The sequence below is a fragment of the Panulirus ornatus genome, chromosome 55, assembly GCF_036320965.1.
Source record: "Panulirus ornatus isolate Po-2019 chromosome 55, ASM3632096v1, whole genome shotgun sequence".
NCBI classification, from domain to species: Eukaryota; Metazoa; Arthropoda; class Malacostraca; order Decapoda; family Palinuridae; genus Panulirus; species Panulirus ornatus.
The window spans coordinates 39,569,162-39,583,187 of NC_092278.1; the positions used below are offsets into that span (position 1 = coordinate 39,569,162).

The 14,026-nt window shown below is 42.4% G+C and overlaps 1 protein-coding gene across 1 annotated transcript in view; it reads right to left on the reverse strand.

Moving 5' to 3' along the window:
• Ku80 (X-ray repair cross-complementing protein 5 Ku80) overlaps positions 1–14,026 on the reverse strand; it is a 126,940-nt gene that overhangs the window by 92,456 nt on the left and 20,458 nt on the right. The window contains exon 5 of the mRNA XM_071693529.1: positions 2,845–2,967. Within this exon, the coding sequence (XP_071549630.1) occupies positions 2,845–2,967 (123 nt within the window). The remainder of the gene's footprint in view (positions 1–2,844; positions 2,968–14,026) is intronic.

Below are 14,026 nucleotides of genomic sequence, written 5' to 3' on the forward strand. Positions count from 1 at the left end.
TATTGTTCACTGATGATACAGCGCTAGGTGACTGATTCGGGTGAGAAACCGCAGAAGCTGTTGACTGAGTTTGGTAAAGTGTGTGTGAAAGAAGAAAGCTGGTAGTAAATGCGAATAAGAGCAAGGTTATTAGGCTCGGTATGGTCGAGGGACAAGTCAATTGGGAGGTAAGTTTGAATGGAGAAAAATTGGAGGAAGTGAAGTGTTTTAGATATTTGGGAGAGGATTTAGCAGCAGATGGAACCATGAAAGCAGAAGTGAGTCACAGGGTGGGGGAGATGGGTGAAGGCTCTCGGAGTGTTGAAGAATGTGTGGAAGGCCAGAGCGGTATCTCGGGAAGCAAAAATGGGTATGTTGGAAGGAACAGTGGTTCCAACAATGTTATACGGTTGCAAGGCATGGGGTTGTGTGGAGGAGGGTGGATGTGTTGGAAATGAGATGTATGAGGACAATATGTGGTGTAAGGTGGTTTGATCGAGTAAGTAATGAAAGGGGAAGAGAGATGTGTGGTAATAAAAAAGTGTGTGGTTGAGAGAGCAGAAGAGGGTGTATTGAAATGGTATGGTCACACTGAGAGAATGAGCGAGAAAAGGTTGACAAAGAGGATATATGTGTCAGAGGTGGAGGGAACGAGAAGTGGGAGACCAAATTGGAAGTGGAAGGATGGAGTGAAAAAGACTGAGTGATCGGTGCCTGAACAAACAGGAGGGTGAGAGGTGTGCAATGAATAGAGTGAATTGGAACGATGAGGTGTACCGAGGTCAATGGACTGAACCAAGGCATGTGAATGTTTGGGGTAAACCATGGAAAGGTCTGTAGGGAATGGATGTAGAGAGGGAGCTGTGGTTTCAGTGCATTACACATGACAGCAAGAGACTGAGTGTGAACGAATGCGGCCTTTTTTGTCTGTTTTCCCGGCACTACCTCACTGAAGCAACGAGAAGCAACATTGTGTCCTGTGGAGCAGGGTAGCACCAGGAAAGGATGAAGGCAAGCAAGTACGAATATGTACAAGTGTATATATGTATATGTCTGTGTCTGGACCTGAAACTGATCAAATAGGGATTCAAAACAAGTTGATATGATTGACATATGGGCAGAAGTAAATTTGCTGGAATTTAATAATGGTGAATTTGAGGAAATAAGTTATGGACATATGGAGAGAATAAGAGAGGAAAACTTGAAGTGTCAGAAGTGGTGGGAACATGGAGAACAGGGAGATTAAACTGCAGATGGAAGGATGGAATGAGAAAGATTTTAAGTGATTGGGGCCTGAACATACTGGAGGGTTAAAGTCATGAATGGGAAAGAGTGGATTGGAGTGATGTGGTATACTGGATTCGCCATACTGTCAATGGACAAAACTAGGGAATGTGAAGTATCTGGCATAAACCATGGAAAGGTCAGTGGGGCCTGGTTGAGGATAGGGAGCTGTGATTTCGGGTGCAATATGCATGACAGCAAGAGCATGGATGTTAGCAGATATGGCCTTTCCTTGTCTGTTCCAAGGGCTAACTTTGAAAATTATTGGAAGAGAAACAACTTCAATATATTTGGGTGTCATCATGAAAGAGAAACTAATATTCAGAGGGGCATACTGAGAAAATAGCACTATCAAGTAATAAGCAGTATGATTTTGATAATACAAGAGAGAGAAACCTAATGATGAAAATGTTTAATAGGTATATAAGACTCAAAATATAATTCTGCTGTGTCATATGGCCACCATGGAAACAAACAAATTACAGAGAATTCAGAAGTCCTTCGAGAGTGGCATCGAGCAGATGGAACATGTAAAGAAACAAATTACAGAGAATTCAGAAGTCCTTCATGAGTGGCATTGAGCAGATGGAACATAAGAACTACCATGAAAAGCTGAATATACTGAACCAATCAAGCCTAAAAGAAGAGAAACATGCCTGGTAATTTGAAGGTATGAAGGTAAATGCATAGAACCTGAAAGCCTCTCAACAAGGAAGATACTGTGTTACCATATTTTCAAGAATACCACTAAACATACAAATCCAACAAAAAATTAAGAAAGCTAAACCAGGAAGCTAGAACAACTAATCAATATGCAGTACTACCAAGCGAAATAAGAAGCGTGCATGAAACAATTCCGGAAACATTTAAAAAAAGACTTAACATGTGCTTGAAATCAGTCCTAGATGAAACAAGAATAGATAATTAGGTAATGAAGGTGGCAGCTGAGAGGAAGACTTATTCATCAGGCACCATGAGTGGTGAGCAATTCGTGATACCCTAGCTATCATGGCAAAATCCTATCATAGGCATAAACAGCAAAGTAGGTATCATTTGACTCTTACCCCCAAATTAAGCCTGTATCACTCAACTGGCTGCAAGACCACACTTTATATCAGTTCAGCACGAAATGAGGAACCTGATTAAGCACGATCCAGTAATCATATCCAAAGACATCTAGTTGATATGCCCTGTGGTTTCTGATAAAATTTATGAAAATACCTGCCAATTTCAGACCATTTTGCTCTGTGGAGGCCCTAACAAATGGACTGGAATGAAATGAAATGTAATAATCATTATCCATTCATCTCTGCTCTGAAAAATTTGATTCATTTTACCTTGTGGTTTCTGAAGAGATTAATAATTTAAAATTTTACGAAGTTTATAGATATAGAACAATATAAACAGACAATGATAACAGAGAAATCAAAACTACAGTTCATTAGGTCAGCTGAAACTCTTGACTGCTGTCATCTGCAATTATGCAGAATCAGAAACATAATTCCCACATCCCAAATGATATAATCCTGTGTATCAGTAAACAAAAATTTTGACAAAAGTCATCCTCTTAAGAAAACTCACATAATACTTAGCTCAATGCCCTGATTCTTGAGTCCTGATATGATCTTCAATGTTTGGTCATCACTGAACTCTCCACTGAAGTCTGTAAACAAGACAATTTTCTTGCTACTAAACTGCTCCCCACTGAAAATGAAAGAATTTCAAGCTAAATAACTGTTCATTGGAATAAAAACAAAATACACATTCACATTATTAACAAGAGAGCATTACAAAGGACCCTATATAATATGCTGATTATCACTATATGGTGATAACTAAAGCGTGATGAAACGAGGCAGAGAACAAATACCAGAGGAGGAGCCCCTCTTCAACTGTATCAACAATCTTCATCTGGATGGTTCACCCTCAAATTTAGCATCACCAAGCACCTTACATAACTTACCAACTAGTTCCCAACTCATTGATAATAATGGAAATTCCATTCACAAGAGGTTAACAGATATATCAACTGTGTCTATGACAAGTGGTCTTGCAAATGATACATCAGGCCCTAATATTAATGGAGGAGGTCATGGCAATGTAGAAAGTGTTAGTGATCTAGAGGATAAATAGGCTCATAGTTCAATGGGACTTGCCTGAGTCACTTAGTGTAATGTATCCCAGTTTAAGTTTAAACCCTACAGACAATGATCATTACCTTACTTTCAGTAAGTTACCACACGATTTGCATGTTGAAAAGTTAAAAAGACTGGGTAAAGTTTCTCATGGGAATTTAAAGTGGAAATAGCACGTCTTATTATTTTGATTTAGATTAAGAGTAGAGCAGTAACTGCCATTACGTATTTTATCAAGGTTACTCCATTTGTAATTTTAATGTAGATATGTGCTTGCCTGGATGTGAAAAGGGAGCTGTGGTTTCAGTGCATTACACATGATAGCTAGAGACTGAAAGTGAACAAACATGGCATCTTTTATCTGTTCTTGGCACTGCCTTGCTGGGGTGTGTGTGTGTGTGTCTGTGTGTGTGTGTGTGTGTGTGTGTGTGTGCTATCTCGTGTGTGGTGGGGTGGCGACGGAAATGGATGAGGGCAGTAAATATGGATATGTACATGTGTATATATGTATGTCTGTATATGTATATGTATAGGGAACGGAGGGCTGGAAATCGACCCCTCTCATTTTTTTGATTCTCCAAAAGAAGGAACAGAGAAGGGGGCCAGGTGAGGATATTCCCTCAAAGGCCCAGTCCTCTGTTCTTAACGTTACCTTGCTAACAAGGGAAATGGCGAACAGTATAAAAAAAAAAAAGAATATGTATGTATACGCTGAGATGCATATGTATATGTGTGTGTGTGGGCGTTTATGTATATACACGTGTATAGAAAGGATCATACTTTTGCGCGTGATCAAGTATATATATATTTCCATGCTATCTGCCACTTCCAGCCCCCACTCCTTCCCTTTTTAGTCACCTTCTACAACACAAAGGGAATACATGTGGAGTATTCTTTCTCCCCTACCCCCAGGGATGAGATTTATATACATATTTATTTATTATTATCTATTTTATTTTGCTTTGTCGCTGGTTCCCGCATTAGCGAGGTAGCGCAAGGAAACAGACAAAAGAATGGCCCAACACACCCACATACACATGTATATACATACACATCCACACACACAAATATACATACCTTTACATCCTCTAAGGCTCACTCTTCTGTTCTTAACGCTACCTCGCTAACGCGGGATTAGGCGAATATGTATGAAAAAAAAAAAAAAATATATATATATATATATATATATATATATATATATATATATATATATATATATATATATATATTGTACAAAGGGAAAGGGGATAAGAGTGAGTGCTCAAATTACAGAGGTATAAGTTTGTTGAGTATTCCTGGTAAATTATATGGGAGGGTATTGATTGAGAGGGTGAAGGCATGTACAGAGCATCAGATTGGGGAAGAGCAGTGTGGTTTCAGAAGTGGGAGAGGATGTGTGGATCAGGTGTTTGCTTTGAAGAATGTATGTGAGAAATACTTAGAAAAGCAAATGGATTTGTATGTAGCATTTATGGATCTGGAGAAGGCATATGATATAGTTGATAGAGATGCTCTGTGGAAGGTATTAAGAATATATGGTGTGGGAGGCAAGTTGTTAGAAGCAGTGAAAAGTTTTTATCGAGGATGTAAGGCATGTGTACGTGTAGGAAGAGAGGAAAGTGATTGGTTCTCAGTGAATGTAGGTTTGCGGCAGGGGTGTGTGATGTCTCCATGGTTGTTTAATTTGTTTATGGATGGGGTTGTTAGGGAGGTAAATGCAAGAGTCTTGGAAAGAGGGGCAAGTATGAGGTCTGTTGGGGATGAGAGAGCTTGGGAAGTGAGTCAGTTGTTGTTCGCTGATGATACAGCGCTGGTGGCGGATTCATGTGAGAAACTGCAGAAGCTGGTGACGGAGTTTGGTAAAGTGTGTGGAAGAAGAAAGTTAAGAGTAAATGTGAATAAGAGCAAGGTTATTAGGTACAGTAGGGTTGAGGGTCAAGTCAATTGGGAGGTGAGTTTGAATGGAGAAAAACTGGAGGAAGTGAAGTGTTTTAGATATCTGGGAGTGGATCTGTCAGCGGATGGAACCATGGAAGCGGAAGTGGATCATAGGGTGGGGGAGGGGGCGAAAATTTTGGGAGCCTTGAAAAATGTGTGGAAGTCGAGAACATTATCCCGGAAAGCAAAAATGGGTATGTTTGAAGGAATAGTGGTTCCAACAATGTTGTATGGTTGCGAGGCGTGGGCTATGGATAGAGTTGTGCGCAGGAGGATGGATGTGCTGGAAATGAGATGTTTGAGGACAATGTGTGGTGTGAGGTGGTTTGATCGAGTAAGTAACGTAAGGGTAAGAGAGATGTGTGGAAATAAAAAGAGCGTGGTTGAGAGAGCAGAAGAGGGTGTTTTGAAATGGTTTGGGCACATGGAGAGAATGAGTGAGGAAAGATTGACCAAGAGGATATATGTGTCGGAGGTGGAGGGAACGAGGAGAAGAGGGAGACCAAATTGGAGGTGGAAAGATGGAGTGAAAAGGATTTTGTGTGATCGGGGCCTGAACATGCAGGAGGGTGAAAGGAGGGCAAGGAATAGAGTGAATTGGAGCGATGTGGTATACAGGGGTTGACGTGCTGTCAGTGGATTGAATCAAGGCATGTGAAGCGTCCGGGGTAAACCATGGAAAGCTGTGTAGGTATGTATATTTGCGTGTGTGGACGTGTGTATGTACATGTGTATGGGGAGGGTTGGGCCATTTCTTTCGTCTGTTTCCTTGCGCTACCTCGCAAACGCGGGAGACAGCGACAAAGTATGAAAAAAAAAAAAAAAAAAATATATATATATATATATATTTTTTTTTTTTGCTTTGTCGCTGTCTCCCGCGTTTGCGAGGTAGCGCAAGGAAACAGACGAAAGAAAATGGCCCAACCCACCCCATACACATGTATATACATACGTCCACACACGCAAATATACATACCTACACAGCTTTCCATGGTTTACCCCAGACGCTTCACATGCCCTAATTCAATCCACTGACAGCACGTCAACCCCGGTATACCACATCAATCCAATTCACTCTATTCCTTGCCCTCCTTTCACCCTCCTGCATGCATGTTCAGGCCCCAATCACACAAAATCTTTTTCACTCCATCTTTCCACCTCCAGTTTGGTCTCCCACTTCTCCTCATTCCCTCCACCTCCAACACATATATCCTCTTGGTCAATCTTTCCTAACTCATTCTCTCCATGTGCCCAAACCATTTCAAAACACCCTCTTCTGCTCTCTCAACCACGCTCTTTTTATTTCCACACATCTCTCTTACCCTTACTCGATCAAACCACCTCACAAAACACACTGTCCTCAAACATCTCATTTCCAGCACATCCACCCTCCTGCCCACAACTCTATCCATAGCCCACGCCTCGCAACCATACAACATTGTTGGAACCACTATTCCTTCAAACATACCCATTTTTGCTTTCAAAGATAATGTTCTCGACTTCCACACATTCTTCAAGGCTCTCAGGATTTTCGCCCCCTCCCCCACCCTATGATCAACTTCTGCTTCCATGGTTCCATCCGCTGCCAAATCCACTCCCAGATATCTAAAACACTTTACTTCCTCCAGTTTTTCTCCATTCAAACTTACCTCCCAATTGACTTGACCCTCAACCCTACTGTACCTAATAACCTTGCTCTTATTCACATTTACTCTTTAACTTTCTTCTTTCACACACTTTACCAAACTCCGTCACCAGCTTCTGCAGTTTCTCACATGAATCAGCCACCAGCGCTGTATCATCAGCGAACAACAACTGACTCACTTCCTAAGCTCTCTCATCCCCAACAGACTTCATACTTGCCCCTCTTTCCAAAACTCTTGCATTCACCTCCCTAACAACCCCATCCATAAACAAATTAAACAACCATGGAGACATCACACACCCCTGCCGCAAACCTACATTCACTGAGAACCAATCACTTTCCTCTCTTCCTACACGTACACATGCCTTACATCCTCGATAAAAACTTTCACTGCTTCTAACAACTTGCCTCCCACACCATATATTCTTAATACCTTCCACAGAGCATCTCTATCAACTCTATCATATGCCTTCTCCAGATCCATAAATGCTACATACAAATCCATTTGCTTTTCTAAGTATTTCTCACATACATTCTTCAAAGCAATCACCTGATCCACACATCCTCTACCACTTCTGAAACCACACTGCTCTTCCCCATTCTGATGCTCTGTACATGCCTTCACCCTCTCAATCAATACCCTCCCATATAATTTACCAGGAATACTCAACAAACTTATACCTCTGTAATTTGAGCACTCACTCTTATCCCCTTTGCCTTTGTACAATGACACTATGCACGCATCCCGCCAATCCTCAGGCACCTCACCATGAGTCATACATACATTAAATAACCTTACCAACCAGTCAATAATACAGTCACCCCCTCCTTTCACCCTCCTGCAAGTTCAGGCCCCAATCACACAAAATCTTTTTCACTCCATCTTTCCACCTCCAATTTGGTCTCCCACTTCTCCTTGTTCCCTCCATCTCCTACACATATATCCTCTTGGTCAATCTTTCTTCACTCATTCTCTCCATGTGCCTAAACCATTTCAAAACACCCTCTTCTGCTCTCTCAACCACGCTCTTTTTATTTCCACACATCTCTCTTACCCTTACGTTACTTACTCGATCAAACCACCTCACACCACACATTGTCCTTAAACATCTCATTTCCAGCACATCCACCCTCCTGCACACAACTCTATCCATAGCCCATGCCTCGCAACCATACAACATTGTTGGAACCACTATTCCTTCAAACATACCCATTTTTGCTTTCCGAGATAATGTTCTCGACTTCCACACATTCTTCAAGGCTTCCAGGATTTTCACCCCCTCCCCCACCCTATGATCCACTTCCGCTTCCATGGTTCCATCCGCTGCCAGATCCACTCCCAGATATCTAAAACACTTCACTTCCTCCAGTTTTTCTCCATTCAAACTCACCTCCCAATTGACTTGACCCTCAACCCTACTATACCTAATAACCTTGCTCTTATTCACATTTACTCTTAACTTTCTTCTTTCACACACTTTACCAAACTCAGTCACCAGCTTCTGCAGTTTCTCACATGAATCAGCCACCAGTGCTGTATCATCAGCGAACAACAACTGACTCACTTCCCAAGCTCTCTCATCCCCAACAGACTTCATACTTGCCCCTCTTTCCAAAACTCTTGCATTCACTTCCCTAACAACCCCATCCATAAACAAATTAAACAACCATGGAGACATCACACACCCCTGCCGCAAACCTACATTCACTGAGAACCAATCACTTTCCTCTCTTCCTACACGTACACATGCCTTACACCCTCGATAAAAACTTTTCACTGCTTCTAACAACTTGCCTCCCACACATATATTCTTAATACCTTCCACAGAGCATCTCTATCAACTCTATCATATGCCTTCTCCAGATCCATAAATGCTACATACAAATCCATTTGCTTTCCTAAGTATTTCTCACATACATTCTTCAAAGCAAACACCTGATCCACACATCCTCTACCACTTCTGAAACCACACTGCTCTTCCCCAATCTGATGCTCTGTACATGCCTTTACCCTCTCAATCAATATCCTCCCATATAATTTGCCAGGAATGCTCAACAAACTTATACCTCTGTAATTTGAGCACTCACTCTTATCCCCTGTGCCTTTGTACAATGGCACTATGCAAGCATTCCGCCAATCCTCAGGCACCTCACCATGAGTCATACATACATTAAATAACCTTACCAACCAGTCAACAATACAGTCACCCCCTTTTTCAATAAATTCCACTGCAATACCATCCAAACCTGCTGCCTTGCCGGCTTTCATCTTCCGCAAAGCTTTTACTTCCTCTTCTCTGTTTACCAAATCATTTTCCCTAACCCTCGCACTTTGCACACCACCTCGACCAAAACACCCTATATCTGCCACTCTATCATCAAACACATCCAACAAACCTTCAAAATACTCACTCCATCTCCTTCTCACATCACCACTACTTGTTATCACCTCCCCATTTGCGCCCTTCACTGAAGTTCCCATTTGCTCCCTTGTCTTGCGCAAAAGATGCTTGTGGCATGAGAAGAGTGGGAGGTAGGTTGTTTAGAAAGGGTAGTGAGTGGTGAGATGAAGAAGTAAGAGTATTAGTGAAAGAGAAGAGAGAGGCATTTGGACAATTTTTGCAGGGAAAAAATGCAATTGAGTGGGAGACGTATAAAAGAAAGAGACAGGAGGTCAAGAGAAAGGTGCAAGAGGTGAAAAAAAGGGCAAATGAGAGTTGGGGTGAGAGAGTATCATTAAATTTTAGGGAGAATAAAAAAAGTGATGTCTCCATGGTTGTTTAATTTGTTTATGGATGGGGTTGTTAGGGAGGTAAATGCAAGAGTTTTGGAAAGAGGGGCAAGTATGAAGTCTGTTGGAGATGAGAGAGCTTGGGAAGTGAGTCAGTTGTTGTTCGCTGATGATACAGCGCTGGTGGCTGATTCATGTGAGAAACTGCAGAAGCTGGTGACTGAGTTTGGAAAAGTGTGTGGAAGAAGAAAGTTAAGAGTAAATGTGAATAAGAGCAAGGTTATTAGGTACAGTAGGGTTGAGGGTCAAGTCAATTGGGAGGTGAGTTTGAATGGAGAAAAACTGGAGGAAGTGAAGTGTTTTAGATATCTGGGAGTGGATCTGGCAGCGGATGGAACCATGGAAGCAGAAGTGGATCATAGGGTGGGGGAGGGGGCGAAAATCCTGGGGGCCTTGAAGAATGTGTGGAAGTCGAGAACATTACCTCGGAAAGCAAAAATGGGTATGTTTGAAGGAATAGTGGTTCCAACAATGTTGTATGGTTGCAAGGCATGGGCTATGGATAGAGTTGTGCGCAGGAGGATGGATGTGCTGGAAATGAGATGTTTGAGGACAATGTGTGGTGTGAGGTGGTTTGATCGAGTGAGTAACGTAAGGGTAAGAGAGATGTGTGGAAATAGAAAGAGCGTGGTTGAGAGAGCAGAAGAGGGTGTTTTGAAGTGGTCTGGGCACATGGAGAGGATGAGTGAGGAAAGATTGACCAAGAGGATATATGTGTCGGAGGTGGAGGGAACAAGGAGAAGAGGGAGACCAAATTGGAGGTGGAAAGATGGAGTAAAAAAGATTTTGTGTGATCGGGGCCTGAACATGCAGGAAGGTGAAAGGAGGGCAAGGAATAGAGTGAATTGGAGCGATGTGGTATACCGGGGTTGACGTGCTGTCAGTGGATTGAAGCAGGGCATGTGAAGCGTCTGGGGTAAGCCGCGGAAAGCTGTGTAGGTATGTATATTTGCGTGTGTGGACGTATGTATATACATGTGTATGGGGGGGGGTTGGGCCATTTCTTTCGTCTGTTTCCTTGCGCTACCTCGCAAACGCGGGAGACAGCGACAAAGTATAATAAAAAAAATAAAAAAAAAGATGTTCTGGAAGGAGGTAAATATATATATATATATATATATATATATATATATATATATATATATATATATATTATCCTGGGGATAGGGGAGAAAGAATACTTCCCACGTATTCCCTGCGTTTCGTAGAAGGCGACTAAAAGGGGAGGGAGCGGGGGGCTGGAAATCCTCCCCTCTCATTATTTTTTCTTATTTTTCCAAAAGAAGGAACAGAGAAGGGGGCCAGGTGAGGATATTGCCTCAAAGGCCCAGTTTTCTGTTCTTAACGCTACCTCGCTAACGCGGGAAATGGCGAGTAGTTTGAAAGAAAATAACGTAAGGGTAAGAGAGATGTGTGGAAATAAAAAAAGCATGGTTGAGAGAGCAGAAGAGGGTGTTTTGAAGTGGTTTGGGCACATGGAGAGAATGAGTGAGGAAAGATTGACCAAGAGGATGTATGTGTCGGAGGTGGAGGGAACGAGGAGAAGAGGGAGAGCAAATTGGAGGTGGAAAGATGGAGTGAAAAAGATTTTGTGTGATCGGGGCCTGAACATGCAGGGGGGTGAAAGGAGGGCAAGGAATAGAGCGAATTGGAGCGATGTGGTATACCGGGGTTGACGTGCTGTCAGTGGATTGAATCAAGGCATGTGAAGCGTCTGGGGTAAACCATGGAAAGCTGTGTAGGTATGTATATTTGCGTGTGTGGACGTATGTATATACATGTGTATGGGGGGGATTGGGCCATTTCTTTCGTCTGTTTCCTTGCGCTACCTCGCAAACGCGGGAGACAGCGACAAAGTATAATAAATAATATATACATATATATATCTTTTTTTTTTGCTTTGTCACTGTCTCCCGCGTTTGCGAGGTAGCGCAAGGAAACAGACAAAAGAAATGGCCCAACCCACTCCCATACACACGTATATACATATGTCCACACACGCAAATATACATACCTACACAGCTTTCCATGGTTTACCCCAGACGCTTCACATGCCTTGATTCAATCAACTGACAGCACGTCAATCCCGGTATACCACATCGATCCAATTCACTCTATTCCTTGCCCTCCTTTCACCCTCCTGCATGCATATTCAGGCCCCGATCACACAAAATCTTTTTCACTCCATCTTTCCACCTCCAATTTGGTCTCCCACTTCTCCTCGTTCCCTCCACCTCCGACACATATATCCTCTTGGTCAATCTTTCCTCACTCATTCTCTCCATGTGCCCAAACCATTTCAAAACACCCTCTTCTGCTCTCTCAACCACGCTCTTTTTATTTCCACACATCTCTCTTACCCTTACGTTACTTACTCGATCAAACCACCTCACACCACACACTGTCCTCAAACATCTCATTTCCAGCACATCCATCCTTCTGCGCACAACTCTATCCATAGCCCACGCCTCGCAACCATACAACATTGTTGGAACCACTATTCCTTCAAACATACCCATTTTTGCTTTCCGAGATAATGTTCTCGACTTCCACACATTCTTCAAGGCTCCCAGAATTTTCGCCCCCTCCCCCACCCTATGATCCACTTCCGCTTCCATGGTTCCATCCGCTGCCAGATCCACTCCCAGATATCTAACACACTTTACTTCCTCCAGTTTTGCTCCATTCAAACTTACCTCCCAATTGACTTGACCTTCAATCCCACTGTACCTAATATAATAACCTTGCTCTTATTCACATTTACTCTTAACTTTCTTCTTTCACACACTTTACCAAACTCCGTCACCAGCTTCTGCAGTTTCTCACATGAATCAGCCACCAGCGCTGTATCATCAGCGAACAACAACTGACTCACTTCCCAAGCTCTCTCATCCCCAACAGACTTCATACTTGCCCCTCTTTCCAAAACTCTTGCATTTACCTCCCTAACAACCCCATCCATAAACAAATTAAACAACCAAGGAGACATCACACACCCCTGCTGCAAACCTACATTCACTGAGAACCATCTCACACCACATACTGTCCTCAAACATCTCATTTCCAGCACATCCACCCTCCTCCGCACAACTCTATCTTTAGCCCACGCCTTGCAACCATACAACATTGTTGGAACCACTATTCCTTCAAACATACCCATTTTTGCTTTCCGAGATAATGTTCTTGACTTACACACATTCTTCAATGCTCCCAGAACTTTTGCCCTCTCCCCCACCCTATGATTAGCTTCTGCTTCCATGGTTCCATCCACTGCCAGATCCACTCCCAGATATCTAAAACACTTCACTTCCTCCAGTTTTTCTCCATTCAAATTTACCTCCAATTGACTTGTCCCTCAACCCTACTGTACCTAATAACCTTGCTCTTATTCACATTTACTCTCAGCTTTCTTCTTTCACACACTTTACCAAACTCAGTCACCACCTTTTACTGTTCCTCACACGAATCAGCCACCAGAGCTGTATCATCAGCAAAGAACAACTGACTCACTTCCCAAGCTCTCTCATCCACAACAGACTTCATACTTGCCCCTCTTTCTAAACTCTTGCATTCACCTCCCTAACAACCCCATCCATAAACAAATTAAACAACCATGGAAACATCACACACCCCTGCCGCAAACCTACATTCACTGAGAACCAATCACTTTCCTATCTTCCTACACGTACACATGCCTTACATCCTCGATAAAACTTTTCACTGCTTCTAACAACTTGCCTCCCACATCATATATTCTTAATATCTTCCACAGAGCATCTCTATCAACTCTATCATATGCCTTCTCCAGATCCATAAATGCTACATTCAAATCCATTTGCTTTTCTAAGTATTTCTCACATACATTCTTCAAAGCAAACACATGATCCACACATCCTCTACCACTTCTGAAACCACACTGCTCTTCCCCAAACTGATGCTCTGTACATGCCTTCACCCTCTCAATCAATACCCTCCCATATAATTTCCCAGGAATACTCAACATACTTATACCTCTGTAATTTGAGCACTCACTTTTATCCCCTTTGCCTTTGTACAATGGCACTAAGCAAGCATTCCGCCAATCCTCAGGCACCTCACCATGAGTCATACATACATTAAACAACCTTACCAACCAGTCAACAATACAGTCATCCCCTTTTTTAATAAATTCCATTGCAATACCATCCAAACCCACTGCCTTGCTAGCTTTCATCTTCTGCAAAGCTTTTACTACCTCTTCCCTCTTTACCAAAT